This window comes from Conger conger, chromosome 7 (genome assembly GCF_963514075.1).
Source record: "Conger conger chromosome 7, fConCon1.1, whole genome shotgun sequence".
NCBI lineage: Eukaryota > Metazoa > Chordata > Actinopteri > Anguilliformes > Congridae > Conger > Conger conger.
In genome coordinates this window covers 63,499,851-63,512,350 of record NC_083766.1, presented here as the reverse complement: position 1 = coordinate 63,512,350, position 12,500 = coordinate 63,499,851, and the positions used below count along the sequence as shown (strand labels likewise).

The following is a 12,500-nucleotide window of genomic DNA, read 5'->3' as shown; positions in this document are numbered from 1 at the left end:
GTACATAATCAGTTATTCTGAATCAACCTTATCAACATTTTAAATGTATTTTTACATCAAAAGTGCACAAACACAGACATATTTCACCAGTGCACGGGATGGTTTACTCCTGCACGGGGGGTGTTTTCCCAGGAGACGTCCCTACCTGACTGTGTAACCGGTAATGTGTGGGGCATCCGTCACCCCTGCCACAAACAGTTTCTTTGGGGGTCCATCGGACTCGACTCCTCCTGGGGTGGGGTGGGGTGGGGGTGGGGGCAGGAAACATATCAGTGAACGTAAAACCCAGCGAATAGGAGGTCAGACCAACAGAACACAAACAGGACATCTCAGGACAGGGGGGTAAATGAAACAGGTGTGGTTTTGTTTCCTGACAGAAATAAAGTGCTGCTCTTACCTTTTCTCTTCAGTGGTGTCAGAGCAGGCCATCTCACTGCATCGCTCACCGCCGCCCTGCTGGGGAGGAGGGGAAATGCACCACCGTTACTACACACTGGCAGCATCCCACAGTGCACTGGGGCTGCCACAAGCATGGAACACTTTTCGCACACACAGCAGCTAGTAGCACACAGGAACGTCTCATGCGACATTCCTCTTCCTGGAGGTAAGATTATTTTATAGAAATGGTAAATCAGAGAACCTTTTCCACATCCTATTCATAAAATGATTAGATTAGATAAGAAAAAGTTTAGTATCCACACATGGGGATTTGCCTTTGGCTCCACGTGGTGTATAAGATATATTTTACATTTGTGTTCGGTTCGGGTTATTTTCTCGCACGAGATGGGAGGTGAAAATGTGAGGGCTTACTCTGTCACTCGTGGGACAGACTTTTACTGCCGTTTATTGCACAGGAAGTGGAACCTACCCTCTGAATCTCCTTGTTGGACTTGGGGATGAGTTTGGTGTGACACCACTGTCAAGCGAATGTATCCCCTTGAAAAGAGACAATAAGGAAATGAGAGCCAGGCTTTTAGCACTGGGTCCAGACTGCACATACATCCCTCCAACACTGGCACCAAGTCTTACAGAATACCACTTAAGACCCCAGTAGCTGTAAACATGCTACTGGCTGTACTTGTGGATATGCTAATGGCGGTAGTTGAATACATGCTAACGGCTGTACTAGCGGATATGCTAATGGTGGTAGTGGAATACATGCTACTGGCTGTACTCGCGGATATGCTAATGGCGGTAGTTGTATTCATGCGAATAACTGTACTTGTGGATATGCTAATGGCGGTAGTTGTATCCATGCTAATGGCGGTAGTAGAATACATGCTAATGGCTGTAGTTGTATCCATGCTAATGGCGGTAGTAGAATACATGCTAATGGCGGTAGTTGTATCCATGCTAATGGCGGTAGTAGAATACATGCTAATGGCGGTAGTTGTATCCATGCTAATGGTGGTAGTAGAATACATGCTAATGGCGGTAGTTGTATCCATGCTAATGGTGGTAGTAGAATACATGCTAATGGCTGTAGTTGTATCCATGCTAATGGAGGTAGTTGTATCCATGCTAATGGCTGTAGTTGTATCCATGCTAATGGTGGTAGTAGAATACATGCTAATGGCTGTAGTTGTATCCATGCTAATGGTGGTAGTAGAATACATGCTAATGGCTGTAGTTGTATCCATGCTAATGGTGGTAGTAGAATACATGCTAATGGCTGTACTCACCAGGGAGATGTGGTCGTGCCAGTGACTGACAGGAGGATGAGGAGCCGGAGATGAAGCACTGTAAGGGAGGAGGGGGGAGGGGAGATAGTCTTCAACATTCTTGAGTCTGTAACATAGACTGTACCAACAATATGGTGCCGGTGCCTGTGACATCACGCACTCAGTCCACAGGGGCGTGTGACATCACACACTCAGTCCACAGGGGCGTGTGACATCACGCACTCAGTCCACAGGGGTGTGTGAAAAGCATGGGCACTCTCAATCAGAATGGTCCGCTGATGCGCGTCCACCCAATCAGAATGGTCCGCTGATACGTGTCCACCCAATCAGAATGGTCCGCTGATGCATGACCATGATGTCTGCACTGAGTGACTCACCTCATCCTCTGCAGGTTCTCTCTCAGGTGCTGCTCCACACTCTCCTCCTGCAACAGACAGATCATCAGACCTCACACACACACTCTCACACACACACACACACACACACACACACACACACACACTCACTCACTCACTCTCACACACACACACACACACACTCTCACACACTCACACACACTCTCTCACAGACACACACACACTCACTCACTCACACACACACACTCACTCACTCACTCACACACACACTCACACTCACACTCTCACATTCTCACACACACACACACACACACTCTCTCACAGACACACACACTCACACTCTCACACACACACTCACACTCTCTCACACACTCTCTCACTCACTCACACACACACACACACACACACACACACACACACAGTGCACAGGCGGATTACATGCACACACACACAGGCGGATTACATGCGCACACACACACTCACACAGCACACACTCACTCACTCACACACACACACATACACACACAGCCACAGCTACAGCCACAGCCACAGCACACAGGGCGGATTACATGCGCACAGCCACAACGCCTGCCCTCACCAGCCTTTTGTGATCCAGTCTCTCGCTGGCCAATGAGAACGGGGACAGGGGCAGGGCCTAGAAAGAAAAGGCATTTCATTAGCTGACTCCATGCTGAGCAGAGATTGGCTGGCTGACAGCATCACTCGATGACAGGCAGGTGGCCAGACACACAGTGGGCCTACAGAGACAGACGGACGGACGCGCGCACGCACGCACACACACACACACACACAGACTAACCCGCCCAGCACAGCTGTGGTTCACAGACACACTGCTCCGACGAAAGCGGGCAGCACTGGTGGGGCTGAACACCGTCATGGCGTCACTAATGAGGGGGTGGAGAGACACAAGGGTGCGTAGTGAATGACCAAAACAAGATAGCTTATCCCCCTCCTCAATATTACTACCTTCAGAAAAATATGTTTGGCTTTAACTATTGCTGCAAAACGAAATCAGCGATCAATCTGAACTGCAGTTCCCTCACCTCACGCCGCTGATCATGGGGGCGCTGTTTGACCTGCGTAGAGCCCCGCCTCCGCCACCCGCAGCTGCGCCTGCGCACTGGTCCACCTCCATCCGCTCCATTTCGCTTCTTTCCTGGCCCACGGGCTCCCGGCAGCCTGTGCCGCGGGTTCCCCGCTCACAAACCCCGCAGGTCGCGCCAACTCTAGCCCGGTGAAAGCCCGACCTGCAGGCCTCAGCCCAGACTCCACACTGAACCGCCAAGTCAGCGGGACCCTTTCCGCGGTCCTGCTCCCGTTAAAAGCATTGTTTGTCGAGCACAGACAGTCCCCAGTCGTAGAGAACTATTGTCGCGAAGAGAAACAAATTTGGCCAGCTGACAGAAATGAGCCACAGGTTTGCTAGTTAACTTGCATCGCAGCACGATAGCTACTAGGTTAACTTGGCATCCGTTTCCCACTGGAACTTGCTAAAACAGCAGCTAGCTGGCTGGTACTCTTCACTAGTTACAACCTGAAAGCAGATTGGATAAATAACAATAGTTAGCTAACAATATGAAAGCGTCGTTGAAATACTACGTAGGCGAGCTGATTGGCTGTAAACAAACGCCGAAACAACGATAGTATCGGTATTATAAACCCAAGTGAAGTTTAGCAAGCTGGCAAATCCCCGTCATAGGTCTGAGCTCGGTACCTTAGCTAACGGACTCGGCAACGTTAGCTACTTAGCTAACACTGTTTAACAATAGTTTGCTTCCAGAGATCAATACGCGTACAGTTTCAATGTATTCCCATAGTACGTCGCGTAAAGCTGTTTCCCAAAACAAACGAAAACTCTTAGCAAAGAAATAGTAGCTACTAATTAATTTTTTTACATAGTCCGCAACAAAATGTATTCGTTCCTCTGTCGCGTGAACAACACCTCGCTCTGGCCAGACGAAGAACTGCAGAAATATGTGCAACAGGGGGGGATGCAGAATGAAAACAAGACGGTAAAGGGTAAAGTTCCAAAAATTTCCGGTATGTTATAAAAATGTATCGTTTATGGACGGGAATAAAGAAATAATAACAAGATAGCTGTTACTCGCCGTACCCCCCCCTCCCCCCTACGATTATGTAAGTTATATTGGCAAAAAGAAAGCCAAATTATATCGAAAGTGTATTGTTTTACGAAGAACCTCAAACAGTCCAAATAATCTAGAATGCACCAGAAAGTTAAATAATCATGTCTGCATTTCCCATTCGTGATAACGTTTTGTAGGTGTTGATAACAATGTGACAGGTTGATTCACATGCTTGCAGTTTGGCCTTTTAAAAATAAACTTTGAATTCTCTACTGTTTTCCTCCAAATATATTTGCGAAGTCTTAGCTAATGTTGAATGAAATTAATGCCGGTAATGGTGGAATCCATATCCCTGTTTGGCTTGACGGCCGATGCTGTGTTAGGTTTGGTTGGTGTTCTGAGGAAACTGCAGTGTTTCGCTGGAAGTGGTGTTGGTGGGGCAGAAGGGGGCACCCTTTCCCCTGGGCCAATGTTCTGGCTGCAGGGTCAGTGCGGGAGAACTGGAGCTCCAGGACTTGCTGGTTTCTGGTCCAACGGATCTCCTGCCTCCATACTTTGATTATTAAGAGCCTGAGCATGAATAGCGCAGGTCTAGAACTCAGTACCTACAGAACACAACCGCCTACATTCATTACGCACAATGATAAATCCAATTCTGCAGTCGGTTTGGCTGGAGCAAAACTGTCTCTGCTCATTAAATATCCCACTAACCTTATCACAGACTGTAGTAGAGGGCTTCTCTGTACCCTGAGTTTAACCTGCAGAGTGAATCCCTCCGTGCGATGCCTGGGGTGAATGCGTACCCGGGTCTAAAATGGCAGCCGGGCCTCACGCGGGTGGTTGAACTGAATCCTTTGCCTTCATTACTAAGATTCTTGAGTGGTGCTTTATGAATGGCATTGTACAGTTGTATTACTTAATTGTGCACAACTTGGCCCACTAATCACATTATCGTACTTACTGCACACATTCATGGTGCTGACATTTCAATTGTTTATTAATTCCCTATTATTTGTCTATGCTGTTTTGTCAGTCAAAATTATGAGCTGTCAAAGACATTTAACCAAATATGATGCATAACCTAATATAATCTCTTCAATGGGACTATCTTCAATTTTACAACAAAACTCTGATTATTTTTCAGACCCGAATGGAGGATGGTTTAGAAACTATTACTCTTATTAATCCAGTCTTGTGAAATATTGGCACCTTTCACCGTTTACCAAAAACAGACCAGACCAGAGTTAATGGCCTGTGAAGTGTAGACACGGTACTGGTTCCAGAACATCTCTGCACAGCTGAGGGTGAGTCAGCCCAGGAAGTGCGGGTAGGTGAGAGGATGTGGGGGTTAATCATTCATCTCAGGGAGACCCGTGGATCACTGAGCCCTTTACTAGCAGTCGCGTGTGTGTGTGTGTGTGTGTGTGTGTGTGAGTGTGAGTGTGCATGAGTGTGTGTGTCTCTCTCCCTCTCTCTCTCTCTCCCTCTCTCTCTCCCATTTTTTGACTTGGACAAACACACACCGGTTCCAGCGCTTTCCCTGAACTGCTGATCTGAGGTCAGTAGATGTGTGAGCAGAGGCCTTGAGAAACGGACGTATTCCAGACCACTGCTTCTGGGTCCACAGTACACACATTCAGTCAAAAAAACTAAACAAAGTTCAATTGTGGAAGTCTTTCAACATGAATATGATTTGATGGTCTTCATGAGGTCAAAAGGAAACTACAGGAGATATTTAACCTTTAGAGACAATATCTCATAATGTGTGACCTTCATCAGGATGAAGGGATCTGCTGGTTTAATCATCAGCTTTTCTTCAGGAGCAGATTGTGGAGCTGAGCTGTAACGCTGTGATGTGTGGCACGCATTTGGGCTGGAATGAACTGCTGCAGGCACTCCTGAGACTGGACCAGGTGAGCATGTAGGGCATTTTACATAAGTGTGCCTCTCTGCAGACCCCCAAAAGGAAACAGACTGTGTCGACCATGTTGACACAGGGTCAGTAAGGTCTGATGAAAAGACAGTGCTCGTCAATACAGGACTATTGCTCCCATCATTGTGCTGCCTCTGCGCAACTCTGCCACCTCAGTGGAATGCTCCCAGAACTGAATAGTTGAAATAGCACTGTATAAACCATGGGTTTTCCACATACAGTGTTTGGTGTCTTTAGATAGCCAATGATGTGGGAAATAGTTTGGTGTCATTGGTGGTGTAGTACACTGGTTGCTGAATAAAGATCTCTAATGCAAGTTACCTGTGAGTCAGCATCCAGCTGTAATACAAAGGTTAACCAGGTTTGTTGGACATACAGAGATAACATCAGCAGGACCATTGTTACCGCCATCTTGTGACTCTTTATTTGATGATTTGTTGTTTTTCTTTAAACCTTGGGTATATAGAGGGGAACGTGGAATGGTTTGAGGAGACTCGCTAATACGATCTCCTGCGCACCATTTGCGTATAGCCATTCATATTACAACTTGTAATTCTTGTAACACATTGTCATTCTATTTCTGCAATGCACATTGTTTAATAAATTGTATTAATTTGAACCTGCATCCTCTTGGCTCGCACCACTGCACACTTTAGCACTTTAGCAGTTTAGAGTCCTAACACACATAGACAACCTAGGATACCTGCACCCCGTAGTCACTCGCCTATACACCAGTGCCGTCACAAGATACATACTAAGTGTATCATTGTAGGCTATACAGGCCACAGGCACGTCCCTGTCTATACAAATAGAGAGTGATCATATAGAGCCAAACCATTGGCGGACATTTGCAGTTCCTTTTGTTGAACTGTTAGAACAGTGGAGCAGTTGAACTTATCTTTTGGAGTCAGATAAACGAGAACAAAATGAATTTAACCCTGTTAAATTGGTCAGACTACACGCGTTTCCTTCACCTCTCGGATACTTCCACCTTTTGGTGTATTTGGGGGGATACTTACAAGCAAAACAAACAGATTATTGGATGAAAGACTATATACATGTAATCTATTAATAATAAGCAAAGTTTACACATGGGACCGGCATCTGGGAACAGCTGTAACTGCACACTCAGAAATAAAGGTACAAAAAGTGCCTCAAAAGGTACAAAAGCTTGTTGCTGAGCTGGTATCTTATAGGTGCATAACATTGCCCCCCCCCCCTAGCCAGCAATATAGAATTAACTTGTACCTTTTTTGCTTGGAAAACTCATTTGCACTCATTTGGAAAACTCAAGAGAACATCACTGTACTTTCAGGGCACATTTGGGAAATTTGATTCTTGAAGAACAAAAATGGACTTTCACTGTCACCCCCCAACCCCTCCCAGCCCCTCCCAGCCCTGAAACGCTCACAGTATGTTTCCAGACAATTTTGATTCATTCTCCTTGGCCCTGCCTCCTGGCCCTGGCCCCTCCCTCTCGGCGCCCTGTCCCAGCATCCTCTGGGGCGAGAGGAGGGTGTGGTGGGTGCGTCGGGGGCGCGGGCAGCAGGGGGCGCTGTCCGTGGTGATGAAGTACAGCAGGGCGTTGAGCCAGGCGTTGAAGGAGGCCAGGGGCCGCGTGACCTTGTAGCAGACGGACACGACGCGCACAGCCCCGCAGGGCGCCCCGCCCCAGCCCTTCAGCAGCAGGAAGAGCGTCCGCGTGGCGTGGAAGGGCAGGAAGCAGAGCGCGAAGAGCAGAGTGATGACGATGATGGTCCGCATGGACTTGCGGCGGCGCCGGACCTGCGGGGGGGCGGGGCCCTCCTGGAGGGGCTGCTGGGCCCTCAGGCCCCGGAGCAGGGCCAGCACCGCACGCGAGTAGCAGCAGGCGATGATGAGGAAGGGGAGGAAGAAGCCCAGCAGGTGCAGGGTGAGGCCGTAGGGCACGTACTCCGCCAGGTCCTCATCAGGCGCGTCGTCCCAGCAGGCCTGGAACGCCCCCGGCCCCGCCCCCGGCCCCGCCCCGCGCGTCACGTACCCGGTCTGGGCGAATCTGAAGATGGGGCTGGTCAGCGCGAAGACCACGCCCCACACCACGGCGCAGGTGCCCCTGGCGGCGCGCTCTGTCTCCATGGCGACGGTGGTCATGGGGTGGCAGATGCCCAGGTAGCGGTGAACAGAGATGCAGGTGAGGAAGTAGATGCTGCAGTACAGGTTGAAGTAGAACAGGAAGCGCACCAGGCGGCAGGCGAAGTCGCCGAACACCCAGCGGTCGCGCATCACGTAGCTGGCGATCAGGAAGGGCAGCGACAGGCCGTACATCAGGTCCGTGGTCGCCAGGTTGACCATGTAGACCAGCGAGGCGTTCCAGCGGCGGCTCTGGCGGACGGAGCGCAGCAGCACCACGGAGTTGAGTGACAGGCTGCCGGCGAAGGTCAGAGAGTAGCACAGCGGCAGGAACACGTACTTGTATGACTCGTCGATGCTGCAGGAGGAAGAGGAGGAGGAAGAGGCCGTGGAGTTCCCACCCCAGGCCCCGCCCTCCGTCGTCACGGAGACGCCTGCCTTCATTCCCCCCGGCCACGCCCTTTACCGTCGTGCCTTATCCTCCCAGCCATCTCTCCACCAGCGTGATCCCTCCTTTCTGCTCCTGTCTTTCTGTCCTCCCTTTCTCTCTCTCTCTCTCTCTCTCTCTCTCTTGCAGGAGTATCTGTGTGTGCCCAGCTCCTGCTGAAAGAGAGCACAGGTGAGCACCGGTGAGCACAGGTGCGTTTGCTTGGCAATTTCAGTTAATCTCAGTTCCGTTTCGTAATGTGTGGGGCTGTACATTAACCTCACACAGATTAAAACTCTCAGACCTCACAGATTAATACACACTCAGACCTCACAGATTAAAACACTCAGACCTCACAGATTAAAACACTCAGACCTCACAGATTAAAACATGCAGACCTCACAGATTAAAACACTCAGACCTCACAGATTAAAACACTCAGACCTCACAGATTAATACACACTCAGACCTCACAGATTAAAACACTCAGACCTCACAGATTAAAACACTCAGACCTCACAGATTAAAACACTCAGACCTCACAGATTAATACACACTCAGACCTCACAGATTAAAACACTCAGACCTCTCAGATTAAAACACGCAGACATCACAGATTAAAACACTCAGACCTCACAGATTAATACACACTCAGACCTCACAGATTAAAACACTCAGACCTCACAGATTAATACACACTCAGACCTCACAGATTAAAACATGCAGACCTCACAGATTAAAACACTCAGACCTCACAGATTAAAACACTCAGACCTCACAGATTAATACACACTCAGACCTCACAGATTAAAACACTCAGACCTCACAGATTAAAACACTCAGACCTCACAGATTAAAACACTCAGACCTCACAGATTAATACACACTCAGACCTCACAGATTAAAACACTCAGACCTCTCAGATTAAAACACGCAGACATCACAGATTAAAACACTCAGACCTCACAGATTAATACACACTCAGACCTCACAGATTAAAACACTCAGACCTCACAGATTAATACACACTCAGACCTCACAGATTAAAACACTCAGATCTCACAGATTAAAACACTCAGACCTCACAGATTAATACACACTCAGACCTCACAGATTAAAACACTCAGACCTCACAGATTAATACACACTCAGACCTCACAGATTAATACACACTCAGATCTCACAGATTAAAACACTCAGACCTCACAGATTAATACACACTCAGACCTCACAGATTAATACACACTCAGACCTCACAGATTAAAACACTCAGATCTCACAGATTAAAACACTCAGACCTCACAGATTAAAACAGAAACACACAGGCAGTCTTTACCCAATAAGGTTCTGTGGCCTGTATGCTAATTTATGCTAGTTTATATAATTGAGGTAAACAACCTTGTTCAAGGACAAACTTGCAGGTACACACACACAGAAACCTAAACTGTCACAGACATACTGAAATATACACACACAAATATATGCACAAACACTCACAAACATGAATATACACACACAAATATATGCACAAACACTCACACACATAAATATACACATATAAATAAATACATGCACATCCTGTTCTGTTCCTGTCTTACACAACCTGCTGTGTCTGTGTCACCTTCTCCATGAACCAGTCAATCAGTAACGCTGCCCCTGAAAACTGTACCTCTCTTTCACTCTCTCTCCCTCTCCCGCCCCCTCTCTCTATCTCACTCTCTCCCTCCCTCTCTATCTCACTCTCTCCCTCTCTCTACTGAACTATGCATGTTCATCCCATCCTTCCACTCCCTCATTCCAAACCCCCAGTTTCCTACAACTTCTCACCTCTCTGTGTCTGACCGTCTGTCCGTCTGTATATGTGTGTGTCCGGTCTTAGCCCAGCTCGTTCTGTTTTGTGTTTATCTCACACAGTGCTCACCTGTTTGGACTGCAAACATGCTGCTACTGTCATCACTGACCTACCAGAGCAATAGCATCACCTTTCTGCACAACTGTATGCAGCTAAAGCTAAGAGCAGAGTTAGCGTGTGTGCTCTCTGCAGCTAAAGCTAAGAGCAGAGTTAGCGTGTGTGCTCTCTGCAGCTAAAGCTAAGAGCAGAGTTAGCGTGTGTGCTCTCTGCAGCTAAAGCTAAGAGCAACGTTAGCGTGTGTGCTCTCTGCAGCTAAAGCTAAGAGCAGAGTTAGCGTGTGTGCTCTCTGCAGCTAAAGCTAAGAGCAGCGTTAGCGTGTGTGCTCTCTGCAGCTAAAGCTAAGAGCAGCGTTAGCGTGTGTGCTCTCTGCAGCTAAAGCTAAGAGCAGAGTTAGCGTGTGTGCTCTCTGCAGCTAAAGCTAAGACCAGAGTTAGCGTGTGTGCTCTCTGCAGCTAAAGCTAAGACCAGAGTTAGCGTGTGTGCTCTCTGCAGCTAAAGCTAAGAGCAGAGTTAGCGTGTGTGCTCTCTGCAGCTAAAGCTAAGAGCAGCGTTAGCGTGTGTGCTCTCTGCAGCTAAAGCTAAGACCAGAGTTAGCGTGTGTGCTCTCTGCAGCTAAAGCTAAGACCAGAGTTAGCGTGTGTGCTTCTGCAGCTAAAGCTAAGAGCAGAGTTAGCGTGTGTGCTCAGAGTTAGCTAGTGGGGCGACATGGCTCAGGCAGTAAAAGCAGTCGTCTGGCAGTCGGAGGGTTGCTGGTTCCATCCCCTGCCCGGGCTGTGTCGAAGTGTCCCTGAGCAAGACACCTAACCCCTAAATGCTCCTGACGAGTGGGTTGGTGCCTTGCATGGCAGCCAATCACCATTGGTGTGTGAGTGTGTGTATGAATGGGTGAATGAGAAGCATCAATTGTACAGCGCTTTGGATAAAGGCGCTATATAAATGCCAACCATTTACCATTTGCTCTCTGCAGCTAAAGCTAAGAGCAGAGTTAGCATGTGTGCTCTCTGCAGCTAAAGCTAAGAGCAGAGTTAGCATCTGTGAAAAATGTCGCTGGTCTCCCGCTGTCATGAACCTAAGATAATTATTACACTTAGGCTACTCATGCCTGCCAGAGAGAGGTCTACCTCCTAGCCTCTGCAGTCTCTGAATTATTAATTACCATGGCAACCCAATACGCAGGTCACACAGTGTTCTAATAATGTTGCTTTGTCATTAATCTGTCAATAATTTAACAGCAGAAAAAGTTCTAACCATGATGAATGTTCCTGAACAGACTGTTATTTAATAGGCATTTCCCAACTGGAAGGGGACTGCAATAAAACGAAATGCATTTTCAAATAAAAGTAATACATTATAAAATACCATGCGTGCTATCCCAGCCCATTGGAATGCATGCTGTTCCCAATTATGAAGAAAAAAATTTAATTCAGAATATTATACCTGTCTGAATTTGAACCTTTATTGGTAGAGCACCTCAATAGCCCATCCAACCCCACTGACTCCCACTCAACCCCACTGACTCCCACTCAACCCCACTGAATCCCACTCAACCCCACTGACTCCCACTCAACCCCACTGACTCCCACTCAACCCCACTGACTCCCACTCAACCCCACTGACTCCCACTCAATCCCACTCAACCCCACTGACTCCCACTCAACCCCACTGACTCCCACTCAACCCCACTGACTCCCACTCAACCCCACTGACTCCCACTCAACCCCACTGAATCCCACTGAATCCCACTCAACCCCACTGACTCCCACTCAACCCCACTGACTCCCACTCAACCCCACTGACTCCCACTCAACCCCACTGACTCCCACTGAATCCCACTCAACCCCACTGACTCCCACTCAACCCCACTGACTCCCACTGAATCCCACTCAACCCCACTGACTCCCACTCAACCCCACTCAACCCCACTGACTCCCACTCAACCCCACTGAATCCCACTCAACCCCACTGACTCCCACTCA

At 48.3% G+C, this 12,500-nt stretch overlaps 2 protein-coding genes across 3 annotated transcripts in view; both read right to left on the bottom strand.

Annotated features, from left to right (window-relative positions):
* The window catches only part of LOC133134101 (P2R1A-PPP2R2A-interacting phosphatase regulator 1), a 7,650-nt gene extending 3,646 nt beyond the window's left edge, over positions 1–4,004 (bottom strand). Inside the window, exons 1-8 of one of the 2 annotated variants that reach the window (XM_061250521.1) lie at positions 3,103–4,004; positions 2,859–2,943; positions 2,637–2,693; positions 2,060–2,106; positions 1,683–1,740; positions 869–936; positions 398–456; positions 146–230 (exon numbers count right to left, since the gene is read on the bottom strand). In XM_061250521.1, the coding sequence (XP_061106505.1) occupies positions 146–230; positions 398–456; positions 869–936; positions 1,683–1,740; positions 2,060–2,106; positions 2,637–2,693; positions 2,859–2,943; positions 3,103–3,203 (560 nt within the window). In that variant the 5' untranslated portion in view covers positions 3,204–4,004. The remainder of the gene's footprint in view (positions 1–145; positions 231–397; positions 457–868; positions 937–1,682; positions 1,741–2,059; positions 2,107–2,636; positions 2,694–2,858; positions 2,944–3,102) is intronic. The other variant, XM_061250522.1, reaches the window with a different exon arrangement.
* Positions 4,005–7,483: 3,479 nt separating this feature from the next.
* On the bottom strand, positions 7,484–8,629 carry LOC133133603 (P2Y purinoceptor 3). The gene has a single exon (XM_061249704.1). The coding sequence runs from the start codon at positions 8,627–8,629 to the stop codon at positions 7,484–7,486; it is 1,146 nt and encodes a 381-aa protein (XP_061105688.1).
* Positions 8,630–12,500: the final 3,871 nt, after the last annotated feature.

Bases quoted from the DNA above. Each gene is read 5' to 3' on its own strand.
- LOC133133603 (XM_061249704.1), bottom strand. From the start codon at position 8,629: ATGAAGGCAGGCGTCTCCGTGACGACGGAGGGCGGGGCCTGGGGTGGG.